Source organism: Crinia signifera, chromosome 12, assembly GCF_055691185.1.
Source record: "Crinia signifera chromosome 12, ASM5569118v1, whole genome shotgun sequence".
NCBI classification, from domain to species: Eukaryota; Metazoa; Chordata; class Amphibia; order Anura; family Myobatrachidae; genus Crinia; species Crinia signifera.
Window position 1 is genome coordinate 43,191,588 of NC_139228.1, and position 15,244 is coordinate 43,206,831.

At 47.5% G+C, this 15,244-nt stretch overlaps 1 protein-coding gene across 8 annotated transcripts in view; it reads left to right on the forward strand.

Annotated features, from left to right (window-relative positions):
* The first annotated feature begins 1,110 nt into the window (after positions 1-1,110).
* The window catches only part of FSIP1 (fibrous sheath interacting protein 1), an 83,155-nt gene continuing 69,021 nt past the window's right edge, over positions 1,111-15,244 (forward strand). Inside the window, exons 1-2 of one of the 8 annotated variants that reach the window (XM_083167226.1) lie at positions 1,111-1,238; positions 6,198-6,382. In XM_083167226.1, the coding sequence (XP_083023352.1) occupies positions 1,160-1,238; positions 6,198-6,382 (264 nt within the window). In that variant the 5' untranslated portion in view covers positions 1,111-1,159. Of the gene's footprint in view, positions 1,239-1,308; positions 1,333-1,579; positions 1,906-6,173; positions 6,383-15,244 lie in introns of those variants that run through there. The other 7 variants (XM_083167228.1, XM_083167230.1, XM_083167227.1 and 4 more) reach the window with 7 other exon arrangements.

Genomic DNA, 15,244 nt, shown 5'->3' on the forward strand with positions numbered 1-15,244 from the left:
ATTTCTTCCCGATCGGGTGGTGAAATCGGGCCAAATCGCATGTCTAGACACCCGGTCCGACCCGATGCGCGGTCTCATGCGCATCAGATCGGAGTCGGGTGGTCGGACCGGCTGCACATAACATTTGCGGCATGTGCGGCTGGGCAGGGGACTCTGTGAGGTGGCTGGCGGGGGACACAGAGGCGGCGGCGGATCCGGAGCAGGTAGGCAGTGTCAGCGCTCCTGGCAGGTGGAGGGAGTAGGGGGGTGCGTACATGGAGGGCGGGGGACGCTGCTAGTAGGGCAGAGGCAGTGGGCAGGGTCATTAACTGTAAAGGTGGCCATACACTGCTGTGATGTCTCGCAGCAGTCTACAGCCAGCCAATACCTTGTGAGCCCCCCGGGACCTTTCCGGGTGACAGGGACACATGCGATCCATCACCATTTGTTGTCATGGATTACATGTGACCCTGCTCCCCAATGGGAGGGAGGTCTGAGGTTGGGTGGTCAGACGGCCAGCAGGACTGACCACCGGCTCAGGACCATGCATTGCACCTGAGGGGACATCAAACTGGGCCAATTTGACGGTCTGATTCGTCGAAATAGGCCCAGTGTATGAGGGCCTTTAGGTGAGACCTACGGCTATGGCAGTAGCAATACTAGTGCCAGGTTTTCTTTTATGTTACATCTCAAACATGGGTTATTGCCCGGTTGACCTGGGCTCATCTCTGCAATTGTGTGATTAAGTGCATTTGTGCCTCCACAATGCGGCCGTGCATGTGCGGTCTGCTGACGACATATGTAGCAGCCGTTTTGCGGTTTCCTGTAATCATTTTTACGGTCTGATGGGTTCCAGAGCAAAATAGTTTAAGAACCCTTAAGTTAATCATTTTACAAACACATCCTCCATATAAATGCTTTGTACACATAAAGCTGTGTAATACATTACATTGCATCTATCTGACTTTATACTACAGCCATGTACAAAGAAAGGTGACAATCACTATTTACAGACTGCATGCGTATCACATAATAGCAATATACACGGTGTATTGCAGGCGTATTATGAGGTGCGTATTACACAGCCTAATACACATTTACAACTCTGCGGATTGCAATTTGACGATTCAGCACGCAGGCCACTGTAGCTGTATCACGTGGTGCTGGGAAGTGATACACCATGAAGGCCGGTAACCTAGCAACAGTGGACGCTGCTGCAGACAGGCTGGAGGACGGCTGTGGTGGATTTTGCATAGTAGGTGAGTCCCGAGTGTGACTTACAGCTGGGCATGTGGACAGCTGTACGGAGTGACGTCACCGACGTTAATGATTAGCCCCTGAAGCATGCACGCTGTGAGTTGTGGTTCAGCAGCAGGTTCCATTGTAACATATGGAGGGATCTGGTATACATGCCTCCCAACATGACCCTCTCCAGGAGGGACAGAATGCTCTATTCCTGGACCTCCCTCTTAATTTAGGATTGCCATCACCTGTGGTGAAGCACCTTTGTTATCAATTAACCTGTTTAAAACGTGATGGTAATCATAAATTTGGAAGAAGTCCAGTAAAAGAGCAATGTGTCCCTCCTGGAGAGGGTCATGTTGGGAGGCATAGGCGTGCGCCCAGGGGGTGCCAGGGGTGCACAGGCACCTCCTAATGATGGGCACCCCCTGACAATTGCAGCGAGAGCCGACATCAGGGGGAGCGGAGCAAGCTCGGCTGCAGTGTGTGTGACAGACGTGGCAGAGCCGGGCTGCTGCAGCAGGATACAGTACAATCTGTATCTATTGAGGCCCCTGGCTGCCTCTAGGGGGAGCTGACGTACACAGCTTCGCTGCCTGGGTGAGGAGGGACTGAGGACTTCCTGCCTGCTGCAGGTCTGCTCTGCTCTGCTTACCTGGACTCAGGAGGTGCTGGAACAGGGGGGTTTGTATATCATCTGGCAGTCTATGGCTTTGTTTTATTGGGAAGGGGGGGGGGGGGGGTATAAAAAGTTGTTTTATATTTGTCTTTAATGATGCTGCCTGTTTTTTATTGTTATGCCAAAAGGGTGTGTGTGTGTGTGTGTGTATGTATCAGATTTTTGTATGTATACTGCATGTGTGTGTGCATAGAGGGGCTGTGTATATGTATGCTGTGTGTGTGTGTGTGTGTGTGAGGGGGCTCTGTGTATACTACAGTACATCTATGTGTGTGTGTGTGTGTGTGTGTGTATATATATATATATATATATATATATATATATATATATATATATATATATATATATATATATATATAATTTTCTTATGCAGGGTCCGGCACTCCTCATTCAAACGTGCGTCTATTTTGCCCAGGTGCCCATCCGGAGAGAAAGTACTTTCCACCATATACACTGCAAATAAGGATGTCACTCCGGGTCTTTCTTTGTGCAAAAAAAGGTGCTTTACTGCTGCCTACGGCGTTTCGGGACTAGCCCGTCGTGTACGTCCTGAAGACGGGCTAGTCCTGAAACGCCGTAGGCAGCAGTAAAGCACCTTTTTTTGCACAAAGAAAGACCCGGAGTGACATCCTTATTTGCAGTGTGTGTGTATATATGTATATATATATATATATATATATATATATATATATATATATATATATATATATATATATATACTGTAGGGGGCTGTGTATATGTATACTATGTGTGTGGGGGTTCTGTATGTATATACCTGTGTCCTGCGTGTGCATAGGGGGCTGTGTATATGTATACTGGATCCGATATGATTTCCCGGCGGTCGGGATCCCGGCGGTCGGAATCCCGACACTGGAATCCCGACCGCCGAAATCCCGACAAGGGGGGGACATGGATCGCCCCCCCTTGCGGGCTCGCTGCGCTCGCCACGCAGCGGGCCCGGTGCCTCGCTACGCTCGGCACGCTATTTTATTCTCCCTCTATGGGTGTCGTGGACACCCACGGAGGGAGAAAGTTTCGGGATTTCGGCGGTCGGGATTCCAGTGTCGGGATTCCGACCGCCGGGATCCCGACCGCCGGGAAATTAACCGCATCCCATCTATACTATGTGCGGGGGGACGGACGACTCTGTATGTGTATACTATGAGTGTGTATGTGTTGGCTGTTTGTATGTATACTATGTGTGTGTATCAGCTGTGCGTATGTATACTGTGTCCTACTTGCCTACAGTCTCAGAATGGATGGGAGGCTCATAAAAATTACAGTGTGTGGCATAACGTGTAATGGGCATTATGGAATGTGGTATACTATGTAATGGCTGTGTGATGTGTAATATGCATTACGGTGTAAATTTTTGGCGCGCACCGTCCCTATTATGCGAAGATTTGTCAAGTCCTGACATAATGTGGAATGGGCATAACTGTGAGATGGCATTACTGTGTGTGGCATGTGTGATAGGCATTATTGTGTGTGGCATTATGTCTAATGGGCGTTACAGTGTGTGGCATTATGTATAATAATACGCAATGATGAACACGCCCAGTAGGCGTGATGGACACGCCCTTCCAATGGTGCACGCCTATGTTGGGAGGTATGGGTATATACTGTACGTAGCATACTTGCCTACCTGACCCTCTCCATGAGGGAGAAAATACTCCTGGTCTTCTCTGGTAATGTAGGATTACCATCACCTGTGGTGAGCTAGGAAATTGATAAGAAAGTTTTTTCACCACAGGTGATGGCAATCCTACATTACCAGAGAAGTCCAGGAACAGAACATTTTCTCCTTCATGGAGAGGGTCAGGTAGGCAAGTATGGTACGCAGTAAGGTGTGCAAGCATGCAGTGTTGGCAGCCAGCCAGTCACTTTGTATGGGTTAAGGGTTTTACATTACTGGTATTTGACGGATGTGTGATACCATTATAGCTGCTGCTGTTATGTTATTTTTAACCATTTTATGCAACCTCTAATGTAGGACCTAATATATGGCCCATGTAATCAGGTACACAATGCTCTGCACCTGGACTTCTCCCTCCATTTAATGATTGCAGTCACTGATAGCGGGCCTTGCAACATGGCCCATTTAATCAGGTACCTTTAATGATTGCAGTCACCAGTGGCAGGCCCTCCAATATGGCGCATTTCATCAGGTACACAATGCACTGCCCAGGTGTTCCATTAATGACTGCAGTCACCAGTGGCAGGCCATGCAACATGGCCAATTACATAAGATACATTACACCATGCTCTGCACCTGGACTTCCGCCTCCATTAAATGATTGCAGTTACCGGTGGTGAAACCCCTTTCTTGTCAGTTGGTGAGTGCAATCATCAGTGGAGGGAAAAGCCCTGGTGCAGAGCATTCTGTATATGATGGAAGGGGATAATAACAGAAAATGCGTCCATTACAGTTATCACTTATATGCTGTACAGCTTTTTTATTTACATGTTGTTAACTTTTTTGGTAATATTCTAAACTCACGATTTTACCAGATCTATTATTTGTATCCAAAATGACACATTGTGCACCTGCAGCTGTTCCTCTTCAGGGCCCAGTCTTCCTGATCCCTTTTCATTCCAAATGATTATTATTGTTATAATTATTAATGGTTTGTAAGGCTCTGCATGACTTTCAGCAACAGACAGTGGGGGAAGCAACTGGGACATAGCGTTTAGACAAAATACTGTAAATTCTGAAATGAAAACAAAGGGCGAGGAGGGTTCCCAGCTCATGACAGATTCCAGGTCAGGCACGAATCACCAGTGTGGCTCCCGGTGGATATTTGGACAGCGAGTATGTACTAGGGGTGCCAGATGACGCTCCAAAAGTCGAGATTCCAGTGATTGTTTCTCCAATATTGGAATCCCAACTGCTTAATGCCCGACAGACGGGATCCCAACTGATGGGGGCTGTTTTTCCTCGTGGGAGTCCACAACCCCCATATAGTTAGAATAGAACCTGTGCCAAGCACAGCGAGCCGCCAAGCCTGCACCGTGGCGAGCCCAATGCGCCCGCAAGGGGCTCCGATGTGCTTTCACCCCCCCCCCCCCCCGTCGGACTACTGACAGTCAGGATTCCAATGTTGAAGGACCGTTGCAATCCTGACTGTTGGGTATGCATACCACACCCACGTACTAGAGTGAGCTGTATGAAGGTATTGATACTATATTATACCTTGGCATCAAACACCTAGAGTATGTGATGTTTGGACACACACGTGGGTGACCACACTGAATGGACCTGTAGGTCAGCTCAAAGTGGTGGATAATCATTGACCACACGTATGGGCAGATCACTGTTAAAGTACAAGGTAACAGATTATTTTGGAATTCCTATGTTGAAGTTATAACCAGTGACATAGCTACATATGTGGAAGACCCCGCGGCAGCTTGGGCGAGCGGTGCCAACGGGGTCTGTGGTGGCCGCCGCTGGCTGAACTGACAGGCAACCCAAGCAGCAGTGAGCGCTGATCTGGTCCCGCCCTGTACATAGCTAATGAGCGGGGACCCAGTGCAGTGCATATTGGGGGAGGGGGGGGGGGGGGGCTATATTTACTACGTGGTAAATTTTCAACACGATTTTCAGCAATTCTGGCTACCAAATATAAAATACTGAACGCAAAATCATAACATTTTATATTTTGCCATTTTCATTCCTGCAGGCAATGTTGCTGAAAATAGGTGGCTTTGCACTCTCAACACTTTTTAGTATATGTAGCCCAGGGCTGGGCAATTGCGGCCCACCAGATGTTGATGAACTACACATCCCAGGATGCTTTGCATTAGTTTTGCTATGTAACCATGCTGAAACTGATGCAAGGCATGCTGGGATGTGTAGTTCATCAACATCTGGAGGGCCGCAATTGCCCAGCCCTGATGTAGCCTGTAAACCATGCATATCCAAACTATAGCCCTCCAGCTGTTGTGAAACTACAAGTCCCATCATGCCTTGCCACAGTTTTGCTATTAGGGAATGCTAAAACTATGGCAAGGCATGCTGGGATGTCTAGTTTCACAAAAGTTGGGGGGCCACAGTTGGGACATGCCTGCTGTAAACTTTTCTTCATATAGATTTTTGTTTAATATATGTAGTTGCTGTGTCTTTCAGCTTTGGCGCTGCTACCTTGTGTGTGTTGTGAACATTCTAGTGTTCCAGTTGTTAGCTACAGGTTGGGCCATTGCTATAATTGTTCTAATGCGCTGGCTGCAGCGTGGTTCTCTTCTACCCAGTTTAATGTTACTTCGCTTATGACAGAAACATCTGGATCATTCCTTTCAGCTGAAGCCTGGTTGCTGGAGATGGATATAGTGAAAGGAAGTCTGGATGACATTTCCAGGCCCGCCTCAGTGTCTCGTTCCCGTACTGGAAGTCGCATCTCCGGTTCCTTTCAAGTGGATAAACCAAAAATATATTCCACAGTCCGATCTTTGGAAGTGCTGACTCCAGAGTCTGTGGTTTCACAGGTAAAGTGGATGTTTTATATACAAAGTATCTTGTTTGTCCTGTCATTGTGAGGTAATGGTTTGGCAAAGTATTGATGTTGAATGTCATTTTATGGATGGTAAATAGCCATAAATATCTGAAAAAAGTGTTATTTGCTGTTTTGTGTAGTTATCAGGACAGTAACTATAACAAAGCGTACAGGATCCTGGTGGTGGCACCATTACTGCTATATGATGCCTGCAGAGTGCCTGGAACAGTACATTCAATGGATGCTCTTGGCAGGTACCGTTCTGTCCTTAGAATGCTCTACTTCCCAAAGGAGGTGTCCAAAACCGTTAGGCATGATGTTATGATGTCACTGCTTAGGGGGTGAGCCTGGCACAGGATGCACTGCCACCCTGCTATGCCACTGATAGTTATAGCCAAGCCCCAAATTATAATAGTTGCTCAAGGTGCTAATATAAGCTTCTTCGAAGGGCTCTACTGAGAATGTGTGGTCCGGCATAGATAAGTGATGGCCTTAGCGTGTGAGGCCACTTGGCCAAGGTTGGGAGCCTTGAAACAAGCATAAATGACTGTGGTTGGGCACGGAATGTTGACAGTCATAGGAGGAAATTTACTAAGATTTGAGTTCTACTTCACATGGAATGTTGTTTTGGGCAACCAATCAGAAGCTACTGCTTATTTATTTAGCACCTTCTAGAACAGGGGTGTCAAATTCATCGGGGGCCGCATCAAAAGTACAAATGACAGAAAACTTGTACAAGGTGTACTTTAGAGCAGTATGAAACAGGACATGCATATAACAATAATGCGATAACAAAAATGGTGGGCCATCAAACACAGAGCTATGCTGCAGAAATTTAATTCCACATCCAGTACTAATTATATTGAGGTGCAGGGTTCAGTGGTAGACAGGGACAGAAGGTACAGAGCTGCCTTAGGGATGCTAGAGGAGGTGACACCATGTTGGGAAAGACATTTTAATGTGGGCTAGCAAGATAGACACGCAGTGACTAGAGGAGAGCATGGCCTGGTGTGTAAATGTCACCCTCAGTGACAGAGATCCCCACGTACAGCGACCAGCCCGAGCTATACACTACTAACCTATTTCAGTCAGCCGCCTCGCACACACGGTTACCGCTACTACCAGCAGTCCAGCACGGATCGCCAGCTGCGTGACGTCCCAGTTCCAGCAACCAACCCCGCAGATCCGGCGAGTGTGCGCGGGGTGGGGGGTGGGTGAGAGGAGGTGGCCTAGGCAGGAGCTGGGACACACTGCCCCTGCGTGCTGTCTCCTCGCGCGGGCCACATGACGAGGTCTGGCGGGCCGGATTTGGCCTGCGGGCCTTGTGTTTGACACCCGTGTTCTAGAAGTTAATTGATAGTAGCTGATTTTCTGGAGCCTGTACAATGTACCCATTGTATAACAGGAAATGTCACTGTTGTGTGGTTGCAAGTTCTGGCCTGTGATGTAATTGTAGCAGCTTTCTCTTCTCAGAGCACCCTATTCCTATATCCCTGTTTACTAGAATTATGATCCACAAAGACAGACTATTTATTATGCATTTTCTGCCATTCAGCAAGTAAATGACCCGCCTACAATTCGAATTAAGAAGCCCTTGGCTGAATTTTATAGGTACTTCACACGTAGCGAAGTAGGGGTGTTTTCTGAGCGGTGTACTTAAGTAAAATCACACAGAAAATGCCTGCATATCGCTATGTGTAGGCCCTATTATTCATTGGGTTTTCCCTCTAAATGCCCCCATACATTAGGCCAACCCTAAGGTCCCTCGGCAGCTCCCCGGGAGAGGTCAAATACAATTAGGAACATTTTATTTACATGTGATAAATCGCATGTGTTTTACCACATGCAAAATCCCGGGGAGCTGCAGGTGGGGTAAGCAGGGCGGGGGGACGGCAAGAGCCGGGAGCAGGCAGGGGGTGCTGGGAGCTGGGCTGCAAGAGAATAAAAAAATACCCATAGAAATGAATGGGCATCCACGATGTGCCACTGATGGCTGCACATAAGATGTATCTTATGTGCAGCCCGTCCGACCTCCGGACTCTGATCCGATGTGCACGGGATGTCAAACGCCTGAGATTTGTTCCGATTTATCCTTGATAATCATACATTTTAGATCGCTCAGCACACAGCGCTGCTGCAGTGATGTGCTGAGCGATCTGTCACTCAATTGAGAGAACACTGGTGATGACTAGATTTGTACTGCATGCAGCATAAATGTAGTCAGGCGATAGTGACGTGTGGGACCGCGAATCGCCATCGCCCATACAACAGGGGGATCCGTGCTTCATTTCTAAGTGATTGAGATTCTAGAGAGATCGCTTAGAAATAGGGCTGTATTTGCCCTGTGTGTATGGCCTAAAAGCCTAGGATGGAGATAAAGAACCAACCAGCTCCTGACTGTCATTTTTCATACACTGTGTTGTGATCCTGACTAATATTATTATGTGAATCTGCCATCTGTCCTGTATCTCAGGAGTTGTCTATTGGGTTTAGCCCAGATCACCAGTATCATGATTTTTCTGTCTACTGAGTTCTGCTCTGCATATAAACTGCAGTCTGTGCTGCTAGCTGCTGATTAGCCGTCTATGTTCTGAATTCAGCAAGTCTCTCCATGCTGTTCCTGCACATTTTATTTGAGACAGTCAGGAAGTGGGGTATGGGCAGGGCCGGCACCACCACTAGACGGCTTTAGGCATTTGCCTGTGGGCGCCAGCCACTGGAGGGCGGCACTTGGGAGCAGCCCCCCCCCCCCCCTGTGGAGTCAGGTGAGCAGCCGTGGATCTGGTGAGCGGCGGGGCACCCTTCCCCCGTGGAACGGCACGTCGGCGGCCGCATCCAATCATCTCCCCCCGCAGAGCCAGGTAAGTGCGCCCACCTCAATACCTCCCACGCCATGTGTGTGAAGCAGGTTGGCCACACACCCCCCACTCCCCCTGGACTGATACAGCGGTGGACGCATCCAACCCCCCCCCTCCCCGTGGAGCAGGACAGTGGGGCGCTTGCAAGCCCCCCACCCCTGGAGCAGGACATCGGCGGCCGCATCGACACCCGCTCCCCCTCCCCACCTGAGGTGTGGGGTAGTGATGGCCATCTGCCATAGATGGTTTATGGCCGAGTTCTTATGATTTTTCCATCAATGGTAGAGAACCAGATGGTTTCCCTCCATTGATGCCATAGATTTTTATTTTTAAAAAGGTGTTGGGACACAAAGCATAGCTCCTCACCTGACACCCATGAAGCCCTGTGCCCTGCTGCGATTGGCCTACGCATGGGCGGATTGGCCTGCCGGGAAACCGGGGATTTTCCCGGTGGGCCGGCTCAATTAACTAATATGAGGCCGCTCGCCCTCCCTTGCTGGGCCGCAGATCGCCATCTACGCGGTTTGCGGCCGCTGCAGTATGCCCACTTTGAAGATGGCCGTGGCCAGCCCGGCTCGCCCAAACTTAAAATGGCCGTGGGAGGCTGGTGCGCATGCGCGGCCGCACACAGCTGCTCCCGCGGCACTCAGGACAAGGATGACGCATGATCCTCCTGTCCTTAGTAGGTAGGCAGCAAGCGGCGGCAGCGCACAGCACTGGGGACCCAAATGGCGGCGGCGGTAGGCGGCGCTAAAAACATGAATGAGCAGCAGCAAGGGTACAGTAGTAATAATAGCCTGCTGTGCTGTGTGTGTATATATATATATATATATATATATATATATATATATATATATTGTATATGTGTGTGTGTATATACTACCACAATAGTGTCAGGCGCCCTGTATTACAATGATTATTTCTGTCTTTCCATACGCACAATACTATTCCATAAGAACCATACATATATTTACGTGTATAAAAATGCTGTTTATTAAAACATGAATTGCTTAAAATCGGGTTCTTTTTATCATAGGAGTACACTCTTTGTTTTTACAGATGAAACCCTATATATGTGTGTGTGTGTGTGTATGTATATATATACATACATACATACATACATACATACATACATACATACTTTGGGGTCCGGCACTCCACGTCGAATAAGACTTGTACTACCCTGGTTCCTTCCAGCACGGACACAAACAGTCCCTTTGTAGCCAAGAAATTTCAAACACACAGGATTTTTTGAAAAGCAAAATAAGTGTTTTAATCCGACAGGTTTTCGGGCAACACAGGCCCATCCAGGGATCAACATGAACATTACCAGTGATACACATAAATACCCCCACAAGAACCCGCCCCCACACAATAAATTAATACAGGTGAACGCTCACCTGCGGCGTGCGGCACAGGCTAATGACGTTGATTGGAAGGGCTGGGTATCTGGATGGATGCAGGGCCTACTGATGACATCAGAAGCGGCGCAGTGTGACAGCCAGCGATGGCCGCCGCCTGTATTAATAAATTGTATGGGGGCGGGTTCTTGTGGGGGTATTTGTGTATCACTGTTAATGTTCATGTTGATCCCTGAGGGCAGGACTGTGTTGCCTGAAACATGTCGGATTAAAACACTTATTTTGCTTTTCAAAAAATCCTGTGAGTGCCGTCTGAAATTTCTTGGCCAAGCGGGGGGAACGCCTGTGTCTCTGTGAAATTTCTTGGCCAAGCGGGGGGAACGCCTGTGTCTCTGTGAAATTTCTTGGCCAAGCGGGGGGAACGCCTGTGTCTCTTCCGGCTGCCGCTGAGTGCCCCAACAGGGAGCACCTGTGTCTCTTCCCTCACACCACCGGGCGCCCAGGTGGGGTGCACTCAGATCCCTTCCCTGCCGCCAGCAGGTGCTCAGGTGAGGTGCTCCCAGTCCCTTGCTGGCTGCCGCTGGACCTTGCTGAAATAGACCATGCCCCCACACCGCTAGGCCACACCCCCAAAAAATGCACGCGCCTTCGGCGCGCAATAGGTCCCCCCCCGCGCATTAGGGATGCTTCATGATATTTCCCGGGCTGGTTTTAATCTCCAATCCGCCCCTGGGCCTACGGGTCATTTACTGAAAGAACAGGGATTGCCAGTGATGGCCAAAATCATCGCTGGCATCCCATAGCATATTTGGTTACTATTGATGGACACTTGCAATTTCATCATCAATGGCAACTCTTGATGATAAACCCATGTCTAGCTGCAGTACTGACAGGTGGCCAACCTGGTATGGATAAGGGCCAAATATATTGGTAGTTCTGCACTCAGCTCCTAATGGGCGCTGCGTGGGAATATTATATGCAAATGTATATTAGTGTAACACCTTTTTCCAAGGAAATGGAGAATAGATGAGTGACAAAATGATTTTTATTAATGATCACACTATAATTCTAGGTCACAATGCCAAATTATGTGTGCAATGTAAATTTTTTAATTTTTTTTGGGGGGGGGGGGGAGAAGGGGGATAATATAGTGGGCTGTCCACTATTTGTTCCCAGAGGGGCTGTGGGTGACTGGGGGTAAACAGATTATCAGTTCGCCTCGACGGTGGTATAAGGGGTCTGTTTGTACAGACAGTCACTGGATGGAAAAGGCACAAGGTGGTGGTGCTGGGGGCTGGCGTCCCGTCCCCCCGCGATGCACCTCTCACCTGTGTTCAGTATTGTAGTCCTGTGGAGGGTCCTGATGCTATCAGCAATGTGCTAGATGGTCCTCTTCGCTCCAGCCGCGGCTCAGTCAGCATGGCAGCTGCACAGCGAGCTCGGCTCCACAGTGCGCGGCGAGACACGACTTCTAGGGGAATGGGATCATCAGACTGCATTTAGGTCTACAAGCATTAGGTCTACACCATTAGGTCGACTTGCATTTAGGTCGACCTGACTGAAGGTCGACATGGGTTAGGTCGACAGGGTCATTAGGTCGACATGTGTTAGGTCGACAGGTGTTATGTCGACATGGTCATTAGGTCGACAGGTATAAGGTCAACAGTGAAAAATTTGACATTTTTTTCCCTTTTGACTGTCGACCTTCCCCATGTTGACCTAATGACCCTGACGACCTTCAGTCATGTCGACCTAAATGCTTGTCGACCTTAATGCAGGTCGACCTAGTGGTGTAGACCTAATGCTTGTAGACCTAAATGCTGTAGACAATATGCCCGTATCCCCTTCTGGGTACCGTCTCCCGGGGTCATGATCTCGGCATCGCTGCTGTGAAGGAACTTCGGCTTGCTTAGGATACACTCATTGCCCTTTAGATTACAGCCAGGACACAAGGTTGTGTCCTGGCTGTAATGCTTTTTAATCTTTGGGATTAATTGCACCACAATGCCATATTTGCATCGTGTTATGTAGTTGTGTTTTGAGCAGACTCACCATTTAAAGTCTTTATGCCCTGATTTTTTAAATGGGAAATACTGTATATGTTTTACATTTACAATCCATTCTGCACGTATACCCGAGTGCCCCAAAACAGAATCATGTTTATTAGATTAGGCTGATTTGTTGACCAGCTGAAGTACCCAGCGTTGCCTGGTTTTAAATCAGGCATAGGGAACCTTTGGCCCTGCAGCTGTTGTTAAACTACACATCCAAGCATGCCCTGCAACAGGTTTAGCATGGCTAAATAGCAAAACTGTAGCAGGGCAGGCTGGGATGTGTAGTTCAACAACAGCTGGAGGGTCAAAGGTTCCCCATGCCTGGTTTAAATCTTCAAGTTAATAAGTGAGTTTAACTTAATGAGTTAGATGCCACTGTCATCATGTTAAGAATAATTATCAATTTAGCAGCTCTTCCAACACACCCGTGAGGTGGCTGCCTGGTGTCGTTTTTGTTTTTGGGGTGTCGCCAGTAGCCCTAATCCCCAGTTGTCATTCCTGTTCCGTCTGAGCAGGTATTATCACAGACGAGTAGCAGTCCCAGCATCTGAAGCAACCGCAGGATCTGAGCTATGGTATCGGCTTGCTGGAGTTAGAAGCAGGTGACCAGTCTCACCAATACCAGCTCTAGGAAGCCACAGCAGCACCAGGATTAAGATTAGAGATGTGCAGGCTAGGATTTACTCGGATTTACACGGATCTCAAAACGGGATTTTATTGGCTATATGCTGTCACATGTGACAGCTGGAAAGCCAATAATATCCTGTTTTGAGATCTGTGTGAATCAGGGTAAATCCAAGCCTATTCCGACTTCTTGGCTCTCTGTTTAGCGCCTGGATTTTTTGGCGGCTTTGGATTTCTTTGCTTTTGTCGGTTTCTTTGGCGCTGCTTTTTTTATGTGTTGCTTCTGGGCGGGCTTCTTTACCATCTGGCTTGTCACAGGCTTTTTTTCTTTTTTAGCTGGCTTTTGTTCTTTTTTGCCGCGCTCTGTGTGATGTTCTGCCTCGTGTTCTCTGTGCTGGTTCACTTTTTGGTGGTGTTCTCCGTGCTGGTAATCTCTATGGTGGTGTGCCACATCATGTTGTCTTTGGTAATGCTGCACTTCATCTTCCACATGATATTTATCTTCCGCATAATATTCTGCGTCATGATGTTTAAATAGAGAGTCCACCAGCATCGCCTCAATGTCTGTTTCTGGGCCTGCCACCTTTTCCGGCACTTCCTGTTCTATGTCATCCAGCTGTTGGCATCTTTCTTGGTAGCTGAAATATAACAATAATGAGAAGATGTTAGTTGATAATAGCGCACACAGCCCAGCCCAGAGACCTGTCCCCCCCCCAGTGTATCCATCACTGTAGTAAATATTTCAGGCCAGAGACCTGTGTAATGTGTAGAGAACGTTAGTAACTTACAATGCATGGATGCTCTTGTACAGTTTGTACAGTCCCACCAGGATCAGGATGCATACAAAGATATATCCACATGTTGATACTATGTCTAGGATTGATGTTGCTGTTCAGGAAAGAAAGAAAGACAGATGAGATAAGCACGTGATACATGTATGTATAGAAACATTTCATATGGGTAAGGCTGGGATGTCTGTACGGAGCTTACATGTGCTGTGATACTGCAGCCGCTATCCAGCCATTGGCCAGTATCACAGCATACGTAGTCTGAGCACAGCTGTGGGGAAGGAGTCAATGTGCACATGACTGCTGTCAGCCTATCACGTGCGGTTATCTAAGGTTGAGAATGGCTGACGCTTGTGTAATGCACAACCTGCCCAATATTCACAGGCCTGTGCGTGCGTGTGTGTGTGTGTGTGTGTGTGTGTGTGTGTGTATATATCTATAATCTATATCCTGTTGTGCTGATCTGTAGTGCATTATAGGCAATTCTGTTGTGTAATATACTAATATTACTATTAATGTAATTTCCAGCCAGAAATGTAACAATCTCTTTTAGACTTTTACATCAAAACATTTGTTACAGGAGAAACATTAAACAAGTTCTGTACCTGATCTCCAGCTCCTTTGCTCCATAGAACTGGTCTCTGTAGCACCTTTAAAAATAAACAAATACATAGAAATGTTACTTTCCTAATAAAGATGCACACATACATGTTATTGTATACAGTGCGTTTATAGTATTTTAATAATTAGACATAATTAAAATGCTATCACATAAAAAAAAATCCTAGGCCTGGAATAAAGCAGTGTTAGTCCTCCTACTCTGGCAATGACATTATAAGATGTTGCTACCAGAACAGGTAACACCATGTAATATGTAATAATTAAACGCTGTGATACATAGGTCTGTCTCATCAGCAATAGGAATGTCCTACCATAAATATACCTGTTATGTTCTATATATTCCTTACTAAATTAATAGAATTATTCCCCAGTCCCCATTACCTTCCGGTGTACCTGTAGTCTGGCCTTGGATTCTCATGGTGACCAATGTCACCAGAAGAAAATTCATTAAATGTAGATTATTCATCTCAAATCTATTCTCACTCCTCTCCTCTCTACCACTACTTCACCTATCAAAGCCTCCCCTCCCAGGAGCTGCAATTTATTCC